This window comes from Cydia pomonella, chromosome 2 (genome assembly GCF_033807575.1).
Source record: "Cydia pomonella isolate Wapato2018A chromosome 2, ilCydPomo1, whole genome shotgun sequence".
NCBI lineage: Eukaryota > Metazoa > Arthropoda > Insecta > Lepidoptera > Tortricidae > Cydia > Cydia pomonella.
This window is the reverse complement of record NC_084704.1, coordinates 3,866,964-3,884,874: the sequence shown is the minus strand read 5'-3', so window position 1 is coordinate 3,884,874 and position 17,911 is coordinate 3,866,964. Positions and strand designations below refer to the sequence as shown.

Below are 17,911 nucleotides of genomic sequence, written 5' to 3'. Positions count from 1 at the left end.
AACGCTACCAATTAGGGAGGATAACTAGATTACTAGATTTGCGTGGTAATGAGACGATCTTCTTATTTTGGGCCCTTTATCTCGTCAGAGATTTAACTTTGTTAAATATTTTGTCATTGTTTTACTCTTAATAGCTCGCCGTGGATGTCATATGCTGGAGGTATGAGACAAACTAATTGGAAGATTGGAAACATGATTCTTTGAAATTATGATAATCCTTATCGTGCCAAGAGATTTTTAATCACCACTATCGGAAGTTGCAAGAAGATTCAAAAGAGTGGACTGACAAACTGGTTTGAATCCCAGGAAATCGTTTGGTGACGACAAATCATCCTCAATCCTCCTTAATTAATCCTCATGTGTAAATTTACAAAAATGTTAAGATTTCTTTAGTTTCCAACAAATTACTAGGTTTTTTTGTAACAAACTCATGTAACAAACATTTTTTATATTGCGATAGAGGATGGGTATTTATCTAATCGACCCCGTTCCCCCGGAAAACGACGGCTTGCAATTGGTATTTCAAGTATCACTCGGTACTGACACATAAAAAGCTCTGATATAGTAAAGGAAGTTGATCTTTTTCCTAATTGCTTAAAATCTAGAGGACTGGAGAGCGTTGATGCGCAAATATATGCGATGAAGACTCCTGCGACTGTAGCACGGTCGCATTTTTATCGCCTGTCACGTTCTAACAAGTATGTAAGTGCGAAAGTGATAGGCATAGTGACAAGCGATAAAAATGCAATTTGCTGCCACCGCTGGTATCAAATTTAAGAATGATTCTACACTGCAATATTAGCGTGATTGCCGCAAAGCAATCGTCCCTCTAGCATCTAACTTAGGTGCTTACTCGGATATAAATGTGCTAGCTAGTATGAAACATTAAGTATAAAAAAAAAACAATAGTACCTTTTTTTTCAACTATGATATAAGTAGGAATATATGAATCTCGGGAGTAGCACTATAGTATTTTTCAAAAAACATGGATACGGGATTATGGTTGTAGCAGTGCAAATTTGAAACGATTTTTTACGACTCTCGATTAAATCTGCAAAGGGAATATAATCGATTCTATTGGTATGACTTATATTTTTAACTATGTTTACTTTTATGATTGGACGCGAATGAGGCAATTTGACACGATGGCGGAACGATTCGGTCGATAAATACAGTCAAACTGTATTCCAGTTGAGTTCCGTTTTACGTAATGAAAGTCATAAAAAAAATCTTTTCATTTTTATAACATAATAATACCAGTATTTGATTTATGTCTATTATTATAAAATATTTAACGGTGCGAAGAAACATATTTTTTATCCTTTTAGGATTCAAGTTATTTTTTATTGGCTTGAAACGTCAAAATCTCATACCAATGAGATTTAATGCTTCCGGCAGTTCCAATTACCTAATACCGTTCCAATAGCATACCGTAAGCGAAGTCACCAAATAAGCTAGTTAATAAACAAACTGTGTATTGTATCTTGTCTCTCCTTTTTCCCACCACATCCCATTGTTCCTGAGTGCATTGTGCCCGTGACAAAATAGTCGTGAGTAGCGTATTCTTTAGTCCAAACCCTAACTAAGATCATATTAGCTATGTCCTCAGAATCCGTAACAACTATAGTCTGGCAAGCACAAAAAGTCAGTACCTAAATAAGAACAAAAAACTATATTTAACCCTTTCTTGTGGCTGCTAGTACTAGCGTAAGACCGTAAGACCGTAACAGTATGATTCTCTCTCTGTCTATGTTTGAAATGCGACAATCCCTTGGCAAACTATATAAGTAGAAAGAGGTAAGATTTGTATTGGTTGGACTTAGAGCTATATAAACATAGACAGATAAAAATCCTAGATGGGAGCAAAGTCTTCAAATACTTATACTACAGTAGAAAGAAAACGCTATGCCTTCTTCGTAAAAGTATAAAACATTATGTATGTCAACTGTCAACTGAAAAAAATAGAGACATATTCAAGTTTGATGATCGGATGACATTGGGGCTGCAGCTAGGAAAAGAAAGAGAAAAGACGAGCATAGCGAAGTTTTAGTCTTAAGCGAAATTAGCTCTGGGTTACCACATTTTTAATACCAGACGGAAAGAACTGATCGACTTTACACGCGAAACGTGTGCCGTCGTGTCGCCCAGGGTGTGAGAAAAAAAAATCATGCAATTTTCGTAAGCATTCGAAGCAGCCAATGGTCTCATACAAGAGGATACCGAAAATCGTGCGTAACGGAGTAGAAATTTTCGGGAAGTGGACTCTGGTCTCCGAAGCAGTAGCTGAGGACGAAACCATAATGGCCCTTTTTTTTGCAGGTAGTGGCACGCGCCGTTTTAGTCAACAATGGACAAAGGATAAGCCGTTGGGGGCCAGCTACAAATCTAACAACTATATGTTATGTTAATTTGTAGTTAAATTATTTTATTGAGATGGTCTCCAAAAATGTAGTCCATACCATCCTAAAACTAATCTCAACATTTGTCGCCAGCCACTCTCTTATCACAGCGCTCATCCCTTTGTCCCATTGACCCCATAAATAATTTATTAACATCCAACACCATGTACTCACCATCATTCCACAACCCACCCTGTGAACTTTACTCCCTTGTTTTAAGACAGTTAATGCTTCGTCTTGCATCATGAAAGAGTGTCGCAGGTCAGAGCGTGTGATAAGACCGATAATACTCAGGGCACATTACTCTGTAGTCTAGTTTTAAAAGGGGGTAAAATCTTGTCTGACCTATCTCACATTTCATAAAGAACAGTGGCTAAGCGAGTTGAGACTTTAAACTAATATCAACAAAAGTAAGGTGAAATGCAGCCGGTAATATTCAAATGGATTATTGAGAGCAAACGAGTCGAACTTTTAGAAGAACCAGCTTCAGATCGTCGTCCGATTACGAATAGATGTTCAGGATTTTCGAGGCCTATTATCACTGGTATTTTTACGCTTGACTCATTTGAACTTAGTAAGCAATACATGGCAAGGACTAGACGTCTTTTTAGAAGTAAGGTTGGTATGGAAGACAGTACCGGGTTGCCCCTCGGTGATTTATCCTACATCGATTGCATCGTCGAATACATCATTTGTCGATAGTTCATTGTCAACGTGTTACGTATTGTTTTGTTTTTTACTTGTATGTTTATCTCGGGAGCGGACGGCCGGAGGATGTATTACCATTTATAAACGGGTTGCGCGTTCCTGAGTCGGTTTACTTTCGATTTTGTATTATTTTCATTTAGGTATTTTAGAAGAGGTGGAGTTTAGGTGTTATTAGACTGCACTACACTACATTACACTACACTAATCTCACTTCACGCGTATAAATGATACATTAATACTACTTAGCTCATATGACTCAGACAAATATAAAGAGACTTACTTATAGTGTTGTAAGTAAGCTCTGAATAGCATGCCAATACCTGCATACTCTTCAAAAACATTAGGTGCAGGTACCCATCCTTCGTAGTCGATTGGAATGTGCGTATTATTCAGATCAACCTCCTAGATAGGGTTGTTTCCAATTTTTTGAAACGCTCGTATTACGTTCTATATTAACTAAAAGTTGGCCTAAAATTTTTTTCGGGTAGGTGAATAAAAAGTGTCAACATCACCTCAGCCGATTTATTTATTGTTTTTTAATATTTATACATATTTTGGACAAAATTCGATATACACTCATGACTAATTAATTTGTTTCACCTACCAGCAGTTAGTCACTAATTCCTTTTGGTAAAACTTTAAAATATATTCCACTTTCACAATCTTAACCTCAAAGTAACTGTCAAGATGGAGTCTCTCAAACAATCTATGGCGGAGATGACTGAAACATTCAACACTCGGATGGCTGGGTTCCAGAAAGAGATTGAGAGGGCTGCTCCAAATGATCCCACAATTGCTTCGGTGTCAGCGGAATTTCATACCTTCAAAAAATTCATCAAGACCACCTTGGAGGCCATGCAAAAACAAATTCAGTTTCTGACTGTGCAGCTGGACCAGCAGGAGATGCGCTCTAGAAGGAAAATGCTCTTGTTGCATGGTGTGCCTGAGACTGAGCAGGAAGCGACATCGAGCGTTGTGGAACTTCTGAATGAACATCTTGCGGATAAACTAACTATCAATGATGTGAAGCGCTGTCATCGCTTAGGTCAGCCACGCAAGAGTTTAACTAGGTGCATCTTAATTAAGTTCAGTGATGTGTCTGTGCGAAACTCTGTCTGGTTTGACAAGAAACGCTTGAAGGGCTCCGGGGTAACACTGTCAGAGTTTCTCACTAAGCCGCGGCATGCAGTTTTCATGGCTGCTCGGGAGCGTCTTGGTATTCGGAGATGCTGGACTCGCGATGGAAACGTGTACGTGCTTGATGCGGCAGACAAGCGTCACTGCGTGACCTCTGTGGCAGAGGTGGAACAGTTCCCAGCGGCGGACACAGTGCGTGCTCAGGGACCTTCATCTTCGGGTGCCGGCTCTGCCCAGGAGCAGTCCAAAAGGTCCAGGAAGCCGCCTAAGAAGTTTTAATTTGAGCTTTTTACTCTTGCAAGTTTTCATGTACGTTCATTGTTGTGTTATTTGTTAGTTTGCCTTCTCAATTTAGCAGGATAGTAATCTCATTAATATATTGCTACCCACTCTATATCCGTTAAACTTTATCACTTTTTTTCTTGAATAATCGTGGGTTATTTTCTTGTTTACTTTCTATTTGCGTCCCGATGTCATATCTGTGACATGACAGCTGTCAATAATTTACAACTTTTTAATTTTGTTTTTACGTTTCGTTTCACGCTGAATTTTATTGTCACTTAAATCATGTACATGTTTTTACTTTTTATTTTCTTATAGGATTGTGTGATGTACTTTTTTTTTTCCTTAAATAGTTATTAATATTAATTAACTGCTGGTGGATAGAAGACTTGGCGTAGTAGAGTTGGTATTACCAACTAATACCGGTTTTATTTATACAAACATATTTATATTTATATTTTTATATAAACATATTATATTTTATGACATTGGATTGCAGTATTGATAGTAATGTATCTACTGATAATTTTTCTTCTTGTACATCGGATAACGACACCGACAGTTTTTATAGTCTTCCTCCTCCCCTGCGTGATGTTCTTATTAATGAATTAAAAGATGTCTCTAAACATTTGAATATTATACATATTAATGCACAGAGCGTTCCAGCCCATTACAATGACCTTTTAACTTCTTTCGATTTATCCGAAATTCACGCTCTTCTTATATCGGAATCCTGGTTGAAACCATGTCTTCCTTCGACTTCCTACTCTTTACCGGGATTTCACTTGCTTCGTAATGATCGAATAGGTAGAGGAGGTGGTGGAGTAGCCATTTATCTTCGATCCCACATCACTCACTCCGTTATTTGTTCGTCGGTGTCATCTTCCTATGACGCCGAGTACCTCTTCCTTGAGCTAACGATTTCTAACTCTAAAATCCTTCTCGGAGTTTTTTACTCTCCTTCTATTCACATTGACTATTTCTCTTCCTTTGAAAAGGTACTTGAAGACCTTATGCCTTCTTATAATCACCATATAATTATGGGAGATATTAACACTTGTCTTTTAAAAACCGATTTCCGGTCAAAATCCCTTAAGTCCCTGGTTGATGCGTGTAATCTTTCGATTTTACCTTCTGGTGCTACTCATCATTTTCCCAACTGTACGCCCTCTCTTCTTGACATCACTTTGGTCTCCTCTCCTTCGCTAGTTGCGAAATATAGTCAACACTCCGCTGATGCATTCTCCTATCATGATTTGCTTTGTTTGTCATATAAAATTCGTCCCCCTAAAGCTAAACCTAAAATTATTATGCAGCGCAATTTTAAAAGATTGAAGGTCGAGAAACTTCGTGAGGATGCCTATAATATTGATTGGAGTGTGATTGCTGATGCTGACACCGTAGAAGACCAAGTTGCACTTTTCAATTCTTTACTGATTCAGCTTTATGATGTCCACGCTCCGATTCGCCCAATCAAATTAAGGCATCTTCCTGCTCCCTGGTTGACTGACGAAATTAGGGCGTTAATTGATAAAAAGAATCAGGCTAAATGTAAATTTAAATTAAACGCTTCTGATAGGAACAAATCCAAATATCACGCGTTGAGAAATCATTGCAGCACTGTGTGTCGTGATGCTCAGCGGCGCCACATTCATAAGTCAGTAGAGGATGGTCAACCAACCAAAATTTGGAAATGCCTGAAGTCTTTTGGAGTTGGTAAGCCTGTTAATAATCCTTTACCTAATGATCTTAACTTAGATGAGCTTATCCAACATTTCTCTTCCTCTACTGTATTTAGCGGTCCAAATAAGGCTAAAACACTCAACTATCTTTCCTCCTTGCCAATTCCTGATTCTTCTCCCTTCTCTTTCACTAAATTCTCTGAGAGTGAGGTTGAGAAGAGCGTTATATCCATAACATCGAATGCTATTGGCGTTGACTGTGTGGGCCGGAATATGATACTCCCTTTACTAGACCTTCTTCTTCCCATTATCACCAATATCTTTAATAATTCAATTTCTCTATGTAGCTTTCCGAACTCCTGGAAAGACGCTGACATTATTCCCCTTCCAAAAAAGTCCAACCCTTCTTCCTTCTCTGATTTTAGACCTATATCCATTCTTCCATTCCTCTCAAAGGTTTTAGAGCGGCTTGTACAGTCGCAATTAACTTCTTTTCTAAATAAAAACTCCTTGTTTAATCCTTTCCAGTCAGGGTTTCGTTCCGGTCACAGCACGGTCACCGCACTAGTAAAGATTTCCGATGATATCCGTTCTGGCATGGATAACCGGAAGCTAACGGTATTGACGTTGTTAGATTTTAGCAACGCATTCAATACCGTTGACTTTGACATCTTGTTGGGGGTATTGCGTTCTCTCAATGTTTCTCCTGCAGCAGTTAAGTGGTTTCACAGCTACTTGGATGGTCGCCGGCAACGGGTTAAAGCTGATAACTCTTTATTTTCATCTTGGTGCAGTACGGTGGCTGGCGTTCCGCAGGGTGGCGTGCTGTCCCCTTTACTCTTTTCAATTTTCATAAATTCTATTACTTCTAATCTCCTTTCTTCTTATCATCTCTATGCCGACGACCTCCAAATCTACTCCCAAGGCCTGCTTGACGATTTACCCCTTGTTGTTCATTCCATTAACACCGACTTAGAACGCATTTCTGAATGGAGCTCTTGCTATGGTTTAAATGTTAATCCGTCCAAAACTCAAGTTATTATCATTGGCAGCCCGAGAAGCATAGCAAGAGTCGATTTCGAAAGTTTACCTGGTGTTTTATTCGATGGGGTACTCATTCCCTTTTCTAACCAGGTTAAAAATCTTGGCGTGATAATAGATCGAACTCTTTCTTGGTCTCCGCAGATCAGCGAGGTGAGCAGGAAGATCTTTGCTACAGTTGGTTCCCTACGTCGCCTTCGTAACTTCTTGCCTCTCGCCACTAAAATTGCGCTTGCTCAGTCTCTCCTTCTGCCTATTTTAGATTATGCAGATATCTGCTATTTAGACCTTACTGAAGAGCAATTGAACAAACTTGATCGACTTCAAAATGTTTGCATTAGATTTATTTTTGGATTGCGCAAATTTGATCATATTTCAAGCTTTCGTTCAAAGCTTAAGTGGCTACCTATTCGTTTCCGTCGCAACGCACATATTCTCTCCCTCCTGTATGCCACTCTGTTTCACCCCAATACTCCTTGTTATCTTAAAACTCGGTTTAAATTTCTTTCCTCTATCAGATGCTCTCAAAAACTGTTACTAGTTCCCCCTCCTTCTTCTTCGAAATTTTACATTAACTCTTTCAGTTTTCGCGCTGTCCGGCTGTGGAATGCTCTGCCCGTTGACATCAAACGTGCTAAATCGCTCTCTATTTTTAAAAACCGATTAAAAGAACATTACTTGTCTCTTTCATAAATGTAGTTGTTATTCTTGAAATTCTTCGTTATTTGTATGGCTTTTCCTTTGTCATTTATTTATATATTTATTTGTTATTTATATATTGTTTATATATAGTAATAAATGTAGTATACCTATATATATTAAATATTTGTAGTATATGTATTTTATTTTATTTTTGCACCACCCGTTACCTTGATTATGTTCGCCATTTCTCTATCTGAAGGTTGTCTGGAAGAGATCGCTGTTTAGCGATAAGTCCGCCTGTTGTTACCTACATATTTATACCTTTACATACTTTGTACCATTTTTTTTTTGTAGTGTGCAATAAAGCATTTTATTATTTATTATTATTATTATTAAAATTGAACTTTTATACTAAAAACGGCTTTAAATATGTTAAATTAACAAAATATATTTTGACAGATGCTTTCGCGCCCAAAACGCTCTTTGTTGTGTGACGTCACAGTTTACGGTTTGACACATAACTACATACGCACGTAGAAGATACGACCTGTCAACTGACATTTGTCATTTGTTGTCTATCGCCTAACTGTCAACAGTGTCAATCCGAGAGTTGTGACGTCATCAGAATGTTCAATGACGTTTCGAGTTAGGTCACGTGACGTGTGCCAAAAGATATTTTAAATTCAATATTTACAAAAATATGGTTATTACAGGCCCCCTAAAAGTAGTTTAACATGTTCTTATAATCCAAAAGAATTTATTAGGATACAATTCTGCACTAAGATTTGTAGATGGAAACAACCCTATTACTGAGTAAAAATGTCTACTAAGGAAACTACCACACACACCCGTGGAAACGCATTCAAGACATTTGTTTCAATGACCGACCTAAACACTGAATGCGCCATTTCACTTTTTTCTACACACTACAAACTCCTATTCTAAACTCTACCATATCCTAGTTCCTTTTAAGTTTTATTTAGCTTGCCCTGATCTTATCGCAACATTTCTCATGAAACGAATTATGAAGTCATATATGTACGGGTTTGATTGAAAAATTCCTTTAGGGTGTTCGAACTTTGGTTGTGAGTGACATTTCGGAGGGATGAGATTACGATTTATGGGATGTTTGCTGCTATTTCGGGAATAGTTTTGGTCGGAATGTAAGTTTGCGTGTGTCAAGTACAGTCGCCATCACTACCTCATTTATCAGTTTAGAAAATGAGGTGAAATAAACTTATATATGTGTATCCTAACCATTTCAAATCAAAACATAATTAACAAGAATGTGTATCCTGTTATTAGTTTGTTTTATGATTTGACAGGTGTTGGATCGTTTGATAAATAAGTGAAAGTTAATTATTGAAAAAAGTTTCGCGTAAAATAGTGTTTCTTGAAGTCCTAATTTCATAATAAGGGATTTATTTTAATTTACTTATTTTAGGCTTAGCACGCACTGCGGTTTTTAAAAAGCGGTTCCGCTACCGCAAAAAATGTAACGTACGGCATTCTTTATAAGCGCACGCACTTGCGATTTATTTCAGTGACTGATTTTAAAAACGCAACTTGCTACATTTTGATTCGCGGTTTGCAACCGCGCGTTTTTATGTATCCCATACTTCATGTACGGCAGCGCCCCCACTGCGGTTCGTAAAAAGCGGTTTTTTCGTCAGTTCGGCTCAGAGAGCGGTGCAGTGAGGTGTGTGCTGTGCGCTGCATTATGTCGTCGGAGTCCGAAAGTTCGTTGCCGGTCGAAAGTGAAGCGTTGCCGGTAGACAACAAACACATAATTAATGAAGTGGCAAAAAGACCAGCTCTGTACGATAAAACTATAAAACAATACAGTGACAGAAATGTGTAAGGCAAACTTTGTTAGAGGATGCACCCAGTACTTATGTTGGCGAAGACGTTTTCTATTTTTTTTATTTCTTAAAACTAAGGCCACAACACATACCTTCTGCTCTGAGGAAATCCATTGTGATACTGAACGTGAAAACCGCGGAAACGCAACCGCAGTGCGAGTTCCTCCGCGGTTCGGCGTTTTCGGCCAGACCGCAACCGCAAGAAAAAAACCGCAGTGCGTGCTAAGCCTTAAAGAGGTTTACTTTGTTTTGATTCTACAGATACACATGTTATCATTTTACCTATTTACAAATCTTACAATGAAACACAGACAGTATGTATAGGGGCGAAAGTTTCCATTTTTTAGGGTTCCGTAGCCAAATGGCAAAAAACGGAACCCTTATAGATTCGTCATGTCCGTCTGGCTGTCCGATTATGTCACAGCCACTTTTTTCCGAAACTATAAGAGCTATACTGTTCAAACTTGGTAAGTAGATGTATTCTATGAACCGCATTAAGATATTTACACAAAAAAAAAAAAAAAACAATAAATTTTGGGGGTTCCCCATACTTAGAACTGAAACTCAAAAAATTTTTTTTCATCAAACCCATACGTGTGGGGTATCTATAGATCGGTCTTTAAAAATGATATTTAGGTTTCTAATATCGTTTTTTTCTGAACTGAATAGTTTGCGCGAGAGACACTTCCAAAGTGGTAAAATGTGTCCGTCCCCCCCCCCCCGTAACTTCTAAAATAACAGAATGAAAAATCTAAAAAAAATATATGATATACATTGCCATGCAAACTTCCACCGAAAATTGGTTTGAACGAGATCTAGTAAGTAGTTTTTTTAATACGTCATAAATGGTACGGAACCCTTCAAGGGCGAGTCCGACTCGCACTTGGCTGCTTTTCTCCAAATCTAATTGACAATGCTGTTTTTTTTGGAAAATTTATGATACATCAGCGATGTTTCTTAGTTACGTAGAAAACTCACCTAACAATACTCACACAACAATTGGGTTGATATAATTTTGGTCTGAGCTATTTTCATTTCTAAATTGTTTATATTAAGTAATTCAGTTTGAGTCTATTATTTTCATCAAACAGATAAGATACGAATGAAAATAAAACAATCACTTCACAACAAAAGCCAATCCTGATAACGAACATCACGATAAAGATCGACGTAAATCGCAAACGAGGATTACAGGCTGCGTAGCCAACGTGCCAATCGTTAACGCTCCGTCGCGTAGCGTTAGTCATCTCTCTTTATCACTCTTTCATATTAGTGCAACAATGACAATTGCGTTTCGTTCGCTACGGAGCGTTAACGATTGGCACGTTGGCTACGCGCCCAGTTATATCCCTATCCCTACGCTAAACAAAAGGGAAAAGTAATTCATTACCGGCCTGTAATGGGCCTCGGGAGTGACAGTGACGTTGATCGGGCGTTAAACGGGCCCGGAACGATGGCTTTGTCGAGGGGTGTTTAGGAACATTTCGGCTTACGTGTTTGGGTTGATTGGAGTTAAGTGGACGGTTAAGGGATTAGAGGGGTTTGTTGCAGATTGTAGGAATGTATTTTTTCTATGTTAGTTAGCTATTATAGTTTTACTAATATAATTTTGTTTGCAGATCACTCGCTGTCAACAAAGTGTGAGACATAAACCCAGTGAAACAGATTACCAAAATGGTAAGTACCTTTAAATGACGGGGCTAAAAGTCGCAACCTTTATTTAATTTCATTTATTCATAACAATGTACATTGTGTTGAATTTTACATACCAAAACTAAACCATGATTCGAAATTGACGATAAACGAAAACAGAAAATTAACTTATGTGGCCCCGTCGCTGTAAATCTGATAGACCCGACGATTTGATCACCTATTGACATCATAAAACGAATTTGAGTTGTGGATTGTGGAGAATATAGAACATTTCACTGCCATGCAACATTATTATGCAACATTACTGCGAACGGAGCAAAAACTTAAGTGCCAGCACGAAATGTATTTGGTGCTAACAAAACTGCAGTTTTTTTTAATTTGCGTTTTTTTCGTTATCGTTTATCGTATAAATATTGCTACTTAGGGAATTCCTACTCACTTCATACTTCCCACGGACTTTTTACAGCAATCATTTAAAGAGCTATCACATGTCCGGTCAAAATAAAACCTCAACCTCGTGACAAAGTTCCTCACATAATTTACAAAATAACCCTCTCTTTTTATACCCACCCCCAATTGTTGCTCCACAATACATTGACAACAAATTATTTCATTTAGCCACCAAATTATGAGGACCATAAATATGTGTACGGACAAAGGACAGTCATATTGGTCAGAATGGGATCAATGGGCATCGTAGGTGGTCCGTTCTTAGAAAAGTCAACCTGTTAATGACTATCGGGGACATATTGGGGGTAGTGAGCAGTTCAGGGTTAACTCTGAATAGGCTGATTTACTTTTAATCGTGACCGATATTATCGCGAGCCATTGAGTGTTTCGTTACGAGGGCGTTGTCCGTACGTGTGGTTTGGATGTGATCGAGATCGGAGTGATAAACGATCGAGTTTGACTTGGCTTTATGTTTGTCTATGTTTTAAAATTGACTAAAGAATGAACATGAAAATTAGCCATTTCATATGAATTAAAAAGGTACAGCAATGTATATTTTATCAGCAAGAAATATCAAGTGTGACATATAACCGAAGTTACTGATAGCCGACTAATCAAAGTTATCTTCAGTCAAGAAAAATAACATTGCAGAGAGTCAAATATAGGTACTTACGTTTTTGTGGTATGCCTGATGACGTGACTTAATAGGTGTAGCCCGAAAATTGTCACTTCAGTGGCTTTGACTCTCCTTTCAATATGTTGCACTTCAAGTCCGAGGAAGCACTTTGTACAAGTCATAAAGTGCCCCTCATAAACGGCAAGTCAAAGTTGCGAGTACGAACGCTTGACCTCATTACAAACTCGGTCGCCATGCCGTAAACAAAAATCAAGGTTTGAGATCACCCTCTGAATTATCGAAAATTTTGACATTGTTTTTTATTCCAATCAGCCACAGATCTACTCTACTTTGGAGGCCAGCTCAATATTCGCAATATCTGCCAGACGTACTTTGTCACCCTCCAATATTCCGTTTCTTAGAATTCTACTTTAGCGTCACGATCACCTTTGCCAGGCGAGACAGATATTTGGCCACGGGAAAATCTTTTCTACCACTGTCTGCTTGGTAAAGAGATTGCGACCGTCAAGCTTTTCTCGAATTCTCCGAGTGATTGGGCTCGGAATTTATTAAAAGGCCCAAGTATACCTCCAACTTCCATCAGGTAACTGAAGCAGGTTTTTCAATCCTCTCCTGTGGAGACCCGTGCCAACTGCGTTCTTCAATGGGGCAGAGTTGTCTATAACAACTTCCTTTGGCACGGGCGCTCGAGTACTACGCCATTCGCTCAGCCAATATACTTTGCTATATATATTGCTTGCTTTTTTTCAGAGAGCATCTGACAAACCGGTATTTTTCACCCATGGAGACCCATGGAACTCAGTACTTCCTTCCCTCGTTTCCTGCTTGGCCTACCTCAAGACGAAGTTCGACCATAACGCGGTTCTTTGCGTGTGTTGGATGCACGCCTCAAGACTAACACGCTTTCTTGTTCTATGGGCTTGATTTTATTACCCCCGCAGCACATGCAGAACTCTTTACGCAGTTTGCCGATCTTAATATATTCAGTATCCTAACCAGAGGTCAAGTGGGCCCTGGGAATATGGACACGGAAGTTTGTGTATGTGGACAGAACATAGGTACGATATCATTAAGTCTAAGTAAATCGGCAGTTTCTAAACATACAGAGAGTACGCAGTCTTGTCCTACTTAAAACCACAGTTTAGGGCTTTACATTAAATGAAACGCTTTTCTTACTTTCATAATACATCTATGTTTTGCAAGTACCAATGGTAAGGGTCTTAGAACTGTCAGTATAATGTTTCTCGGACATGAAAAAAGGAGTCCGCTCAGAACACGAGCGCCTATGTAAAAGAACAAAACTACTGATGTAGGGCCGACAGTGAAAGTATTTAGATCTTATTGCACACTTGAGACAAAGCATCGCTTTGTCAATTATTATGGCTTAGTGCAGTGCTTTTCAGTTGTTATGTTACATGTAAAATAATATTCCACGAAATTATTAAGGCGGCCAGATATGGTCGGAGTTTAAATTTAACATCAGCACAGATATAATTTATAAATAATAAAGAAAAAAACTGATATTAGAATAGAATAGAAAATATTGATTTGCTTGAATACGTAACAATCTGATCTAATAAAATATACACAGTATTCAGTCGACACAACATCGACATGTAAATTATTCCCAAAATAACACCAAACTACCACACAGTTAGACACCAAAGCTCTGAAAGCATTACAAGGGTAGTAATGGAATGGCCTGGAAAATCTTCAACTCATTAATAGACCAATAACGAGGAGTAAATATCTGGGAGCTAATGAAACAGAAGACGTGTGACGTTTTATATCATTTTCATTCTGACAACACCATCCCTGCAGTTGTCACTAATGCAGTTTTTTCGAACATTACTATTATTTTCAAATGTCTTACATGCATGGACATATTGAACATGTGCAGCTGGCAGATGAGGTAGGTACTTCCTATAGCATTGTTTATTTGTTTGTTGACGTAATGAGCCTATGTACGACACAATGAGGATGTCGTGAAACTGCATCTTGGAAAACCTCAATGACATGATTGACATGCTGTACGTGTTGCATATCAGGTCTGCCACCGCAAAACTGCTGTCGCATAGTAACTAAGATTGAATGTGACATCGCCGCTTGCCAGCTGATGTAACGCTTCATCAATAACACTAACCCTGCTGCAGCATTACTTTTTACACGAATGTTTACATATGTGACTATAATATTACATAGTTATTAGTAAAACAATACATAGCAACATTTATAAATATAAGACAATAACTGTAAAAAAACAACATCTATTGAAAATAAAACAAACTGCCAAACGCGTGTCGGTCGTACCTCGCATAATGGACGGTTCCGTAACGTCCGCACCTTCACAATGCAAAAAGCCATACAAGCAATCCGCACTTTTTAATGTTTGTTGTTATAGCGGCAACAGAAATACATCATCTGTGAAAATTTCAACTGTCTAGCTATCACGGTTCATGAGATACAGCCTGGTGACAGACGGACGGACGGACGGACGAACAGCGGAGTCTTAGTAATAGAGTCCCGTTTTACTCTTTGGGTACGACCCTAAAAATAATTACATAAACACAACCGATCATACTTAAAATAATCTTCGTGGAAAGTATAACATTTATCAAGATTTATTTCAAATGTTTGCACGCCTATGGATCTAAAGTTATAGCATTATTTCCAAAAGTATTCACTGAATCAAAAAACGCTCTTAGCAACCTTAATGTTTATTTTACAGACCTCTGATGATCTTACTAGTTGATTTTACTTGATTTTTTTATTTACTTTTAGTTACCTTACATGTATGTACCTTACATGTCATACCTTGTCATACCTCAAGCTACAAGTATAAACTGTAAATAGATCTTATGTGATATACAAACAATATCTATACACTAGTAGACCCATAATTGAGAATCCTATTTCAGTTGTCCATCTCCATGTCAATAGGACATAAAATGACGCGATGGCGACCGCAAATGACGGAAACGACGGTAGTTGCACAATTTGAGTGCTAATCAAATGCCAACGTGCCTGTTGTCATGTCTTCATGTCGTGTTTATGGTGTTGGTAATATTAGTCATGTAGCTAGACCATGATGGTGATTCATGGCGTCACCTAGTTTGAATTAAGTAAATTGATTTATAGCGCCACTTATTTGACCTAGTGTGTGGCATATGGCGTTTACTATTTATTAAAACTACCAATACATGTACATAGAGTAACGTAGGCACATTTAGTGTTAGGAAAAAGAAAGGAAATATTAAAGTGAGCATTAAATAATTAGGACAGACAAATATTGACACAACGACGTGAAACAGAATATCCACTCAGCGTATTGCTTCAGAAACCCATGAAAATCAGATCATACTGTATGAAAACATCCCTCTACCTCTATTTATATACTGTTATCTCTGTAATAGTACATTACTATACAGGCCGGAAAACGAAGGATTGCAGACCACGTAGATATAGACGGCCGAGCGTAGCGAGCGGATCGATCGATACGCGGCCGGCAACCCCGTTTCTCGCCGAGATGTGTAGTGCTTTTCTCAAACTTGCTCTGTTTTATTCTTAGGTTTACGTTTACATAGCTAAAAACAAATTACGAATCTACTACTATTTGATGGTTAAATGCCCTGACGTTGTGTCACAATTTGACGTTTAAAAACATAAGAAGGTTGCTTTTACAAGCCAACGTGTGTGTATCGCACCGGATGCGTAGTTTTCCCGATCTAATTTGAAGTAAGTCATGTCAACATTTCATTGCAGTTATTTGCCGATCAATCGGCGACAGTTTTCAGAGGTGAACGCTTTATAAATATATCTGTACAGTGCAAACATATGTATCGAAAGAATCGTCTCATAAATATGGTACTACGCTCTTATTACACTGGAATAAGATCCTATGGGACATATTTTTGAGTAAGATGTGTACACCCATATTTTTACACTTGACTGTACAAGTAAGAAGAGGATAAATAATTTATATCCGATCAGCGGTAAACTAGACGCAGGGGACCGACCACGACATTTTTTACATTAACTTGATTAGGAAAATAAATACGACTATTTGTGTAAACGATAGACCACGTAGTCCACGCACCATAGCCGACTAGATAACAACCTTCAAAAGAAACCGAAAGCATTTTGCAAAACCGTCACGCAATACGAATGCGTCAACAAACTGAATCATATCTCATTTCGGTGTTGTCTAATCAATTTGTACGTAATACGACGCCTTTTTCTAGGACGATAGACCACAGGCGTGTACCTATATGAATTATTGATTACCGTGTGGACGGACAGTGTTAACTGACTTATCGTAATCCTTATTGAAATGACATAAAGTCAATCTATTGTAAGTCAAATTTCTGTTTATAGTGCCTACATAATATGACACATTGCACCGTTTCCTATAAGACCAAATACGTGATCGGGGCATTACTTTTGAGGAAAACGATAGGAATGTTTGCATATTTTTAAGATTCTTTGAAAGTTGTATCATCGTGAATATAATGATGCCAATTTGCTATGTATCCGTCTCTATGGAGAATTTCAACGAGCTCAGAATGTTATTTCAAAAACTAATGAAATAGCTTAAAAGATGGATCTAATCTAATCTAAAATTCACGCGATATATTCCATTTTAAAATATTCTACATTTTTCGAATTTGGAATAATTGGATTGGATATCTTGGATCTCTACCTAGATGTTTTTTTTTAACCAATGAATAGTGTCATTCATTCATTCAAGACGATTTGCAACTTTTCTAAGAAAGACTAAACGAAAGCTCATTCAATTTTAGGAAGATAAATCACAAACTCCATAAACCATCATAAATGACAGACTGGCAGTAAAACGGTGGCGGCCAAATTGAAAAAGGCAGTAAATCAAATCTGCGTAAGTAATTCCTAAAACGTTTTTTACTGTAGACATTGAGTTCTTCCATCTTTAATTGACCCCTTGCTGGTTTCGGAGAGCAGTAGTCTTGGTGTCAAACTGACAGAATCAGAAAACTCCATCTTGCGCTCCGAAACCAAAGTAGCCGGCGTAGCACTTACAGCTAAGCTTAAATGGGACTAGGTCAGACACATCTGCTGTATGTCAAACGACTTATGGACCACGCAAACTACAGAATGGACACCAACATTGTGCGGCGTCTCGGCAGACCTCGCAAGAAACAACCACCTTGACGTATTTCTAAAAGATTGGATTAATCATGCCTTTGACAGAAACGTGGAAGAAAGAAAAGGCCTGTGCCCAGCAGTGAGACAATAAGCTAACAAATAATATGCTGATTTCACACCGGGGCAGAAGAGTAGACAGCACGTATTGATAGTACTATTCTGTCTGTCTCAGGTAAAGCGTTCGCGGTCAAAGCGTATTAATACTATCCTGTGTTCGTGAGAAATCAGCATTAGAGT

General features: G+C 38.2%; 2 protein-coding genes across 5 annotated transcripts in view; one reads left to right on the top strand and one right to left on the bottom strand.

Annotated features, from left to right (window-relative positions):
• Window positions 1-17,911, bottom strand: part of LOC133531661 (calcium uptake protein 3, mitochondrial) — a 99,953-nt gene that overhangs the window by 72,922 nt on the left and 9,120 nt on the right. The gene's annotated exons all lie outside the window — the stretch shown is intronic.
• LOC133531594 (uncharacterized) lies at window positions 3,588-5,569 on the top strand. Its single transcript, XM_061869906.1, has one exon. The coding sequence runs from the start codon at window positions 3,795-3,797 to the stop codon at window positions 4,521-4,523; it is 729 nt and encodes a 242-aa protein (XP_061725890.1). The 5' UTR covers window positions 3,588-3,794; the 3' UTR covers window positions 4,524-5,569.